The sequence below is a fragment of the Eulemur rufifrons genome, chromosome 1 (genome assembly GCF_041146395.1).
Source record: "Eulemur rufifrons isolate Redbay chromosome 1, OSU_ERuf_1, whole genome shotgun sequence".
Classification (NCBI taxonomy): Eukaryota; Metazoa; Chordata; class Mammalia; order Primates; family Lemuridae; genus Eulemur; species Eulemur rufifrons.
The window spans coordinates 55,379,984-55,382,543 of NC_090983.1; the positions used below are offsets into that span (position 1 = coordinate 55,379,984).

The 2,560-nt window shown below is 41.8% G+C and overlaps 1 protein-coding gene across 2 annotated transcripts; it reads right to left on the bottom strand.

Annotated features, from left to right (window-relative positions):
* Positions 1-1,657: 1,657 nt before the first annotated feature.
* On the bottom strand, positions 1,658-2,314 carry LOC138385268 (anaphase-promoting complex subunit 16). Of its 2 annotated transcripts, XM_069471338.1 has the most exons (2): positions 2,153-2,314; positions 1,658-2,077 (listed from the first exon to the last, which is right to left on the bottom strand). In XM_069471338.1, the coding sequence occupies exons 1-2, from the start codon at positions 2,291-2,293 to the stop codon at positions 1,961-1,963; spliced, it is 258 nt and encodes an 85-aa protein (XP_069327439.1). In that variant the 5' UTR covers positions 2,294-2,314; the 3' UTR covers positions 1,658-1,960. The 2 variants fall into 2 exon arrangements, with proteins under 2 accessions (XP_069327439.1, XP_069327428.1); XM_069471327.1 differs by having other exon boundaries at positions 1,658-2,314.
* Positions 2,315-2,560: the final 246 nt, after the last annotated feature.

Genomic DNA, 2,560 nt, shown 5'->3' on the forward strand with positions numbered 1-2,560 from the left:
AGGATGTCTGTCTCTGGTGTATAGTCAGAGAGGAGCTGATATAGCTAGAGCTGATGGAAAGGTGAAGATTCTCTCTGTCTGCTTGCATTGCCCTCTCCACCCTCTTGTTTTCTTGGCAGAATCCTTTAGCACTCAAGATCCATTCAAGTGTTACCTATTATTACTCTCTAAACCCTACTTACTTGTGGAAGGAGCTCTATTCCCACAGCATCTTGTACACAGCACTAATTACTCATTTACCACATTGTTTTGTAATGGCTTGCGTGTTGATCTTTCTTACTGTACCATCAACTCCAAGATGATAGAGACGGTATGTTGCATCTCTGTATCTCCAGTCCTAAAACAGTATCCAGAACTACACTGTTCTGTATGGTAGCCACAAGCTACATGTGGCTATTGAACACTTGAAATGTCATGAGTTTCAATTCAGATATATAGCAAGTCTTAAATATGCATCAGATTTTGACAACCTAGTATGAATAAGAGCATGCAAAATATTTCACTAATACATTTTATAATGATTACATGTTAAAATGATATTTTGTTGGTAGTGGGTTAAATAAAATATATTATTAAAGTTAATTTTATCTGTTTATTTTTACTTTATTTATTTATTTATTTAGAGATGGAGTCTTGCTCTGTTGCCCAGACTGGAGTGCAGTGCCATGGTCATAGCTCACTGCAGCCTCAAACTCCTAGGCTCAAGCAATCCTCCTGCCTCCGTCTCCCGAGTAGCTGAGACTAGAGGCATAAGCTCCCTCAAGGTCAAGACACTTTTGTAAATGATGATACCAGCCATTTAGTCCATCCCTACAAAACTGAACTTAACCTGGGAATTTAACCATGTCAATGCAGTCTTTTTTACATTATTAACTGAAGAAAAATGGGTGCCTTTAAAGATTTTTTTTTTTTTTTTGGAGCTCTTTCAAAGGATTTATTTGCTATAGAATTGCTTGAGTCCACCAATGAGATGAACTCAAGATTTCTGTGTTTAAAAGTATTTTGCCATTTTTACAAATGCTGCAACATTCAAAAAGCAATTCTTTTTGCCAGCATTTGGCATATTTAGAAGAGGTTAGAAAAAGTTAAAATCTATCGAATTAGATGTCTAAAAATAGAAAAAACCAAACATTTTAAAATTCATTTGGACAGGTCCTGAGTTGAAATCACATTCATCTGCAAAAAGAACCATTTGAGATCAGAAATGTATTTTTTTTTTTTTTTTTTTTGAGACAGAGTCTCACTCTGTTGCCCAGGCTAGAGTGAGTGCCGTGGCGTCAGCCTAGCTCACAGCAACCTCAAACTCCTGAGCTCAAGCGATCCTCCTGTCTCAGCCTCCCGAGTAGCTGGGACTACAGGCATGCGCCACCATGCCCAGCTAATTTTTTCTCTATATATTTTTAGCTGTCCATATAATTTCTTTCTATTTTTAGTAGAGGTGGGGTCTCGCTCTTGCTCAGGCTAGTCTCGAACTCCTGAGCTCAAACGATCCGCCCACCTCGGCCTCCCAGAATGCTAGGATTACAGGCGTGAGCCACCGCGCCCGGCCCAGAAATGTATTTTATAACCATAGATCCTGACCTTGGACTTGACTGGTGAAGATGTCCAGGCACTGTATAGATGACAGGATAGACGCCATTCACGTGGCCAATTCTGGCATATGTCCTACCTGGCTTGTGAAAATTTTATAAATATCTCTTAAACCTAAACTTCCTGGTTCCCTGAAACTGATTGTCTTAATCTGATTCCCAATACTTTTTAAAACAAATAAACACAAATTTTCCCTGCAAGATAACGTGTTTAAGTATTTGTTGCTTGTGGATAGATACAGAGAAACCAAGTACAAATGTGAATTAACAATTCAGTGATGTAGCTGTGAATCTCTGGATGGCCATGTAAGCTGTGAGAAAGTCCCTCGCTGGCTCTGCACTTGCCACCAGAGGTGACCATCCAGGTCGCATCAACCTGAAGAGGGTGTGAACCCCAGCAGCTGCTCAATGGGCTTAAACCGCCACTCATCGGCCTCCAGCTCTTCTACCAAACCAGCTAGTTTTTCCATCCGAGCAACTTGCTGATCGTGTTTCACCTGCTTAAGCGTGGATGCCACTTGATAGCTGAAAACAGATTCGCAGAGGAATCTCTCAGAGCCATCTTCTAACATCTCTCCAGCTCCTTTGGGGTAGGTAAAAAGGGCTTTCCGTGGTGGGGCAAGGTCTGAGACACTGAAACCAGATCCAGTGACAGAACTTCCACTGACCCCACCAGCTGAGGAGGATGATGAAGAGGCAGCCATTTCCTCGCTAGTAGAATTCTTACTTCAAGATACAATCCTAGCACTCTGGGAGGCCGAGGCAGGAGGATCCCTTGAGGTCAGAGTTCAAGACCAGCCTGAACAAGAGCGAGATCCCATCTCCACTCAGCGGCTTTGACACTTTCCCTTACAGCCCCGCCCCCCAGATTTTTTAAGATTAGGAAACAAAAATAAGTCAGAAGGAGCCAGACCAGAACTGTAATGATTTCTCTTTCGCAAAATTGTCCTTGTTTGATGAGAGGAATGAGC

Excerpts from the sequence above, each read along its gene's own strand:
- LOC138385268 (XM_069471327.1), bottom strand. The coding sequence starts at position 2,293 with ATGGCTGCCTCTTCATCATCCTCCTCAGCTGGTGGGGTCAGTGGAAGT.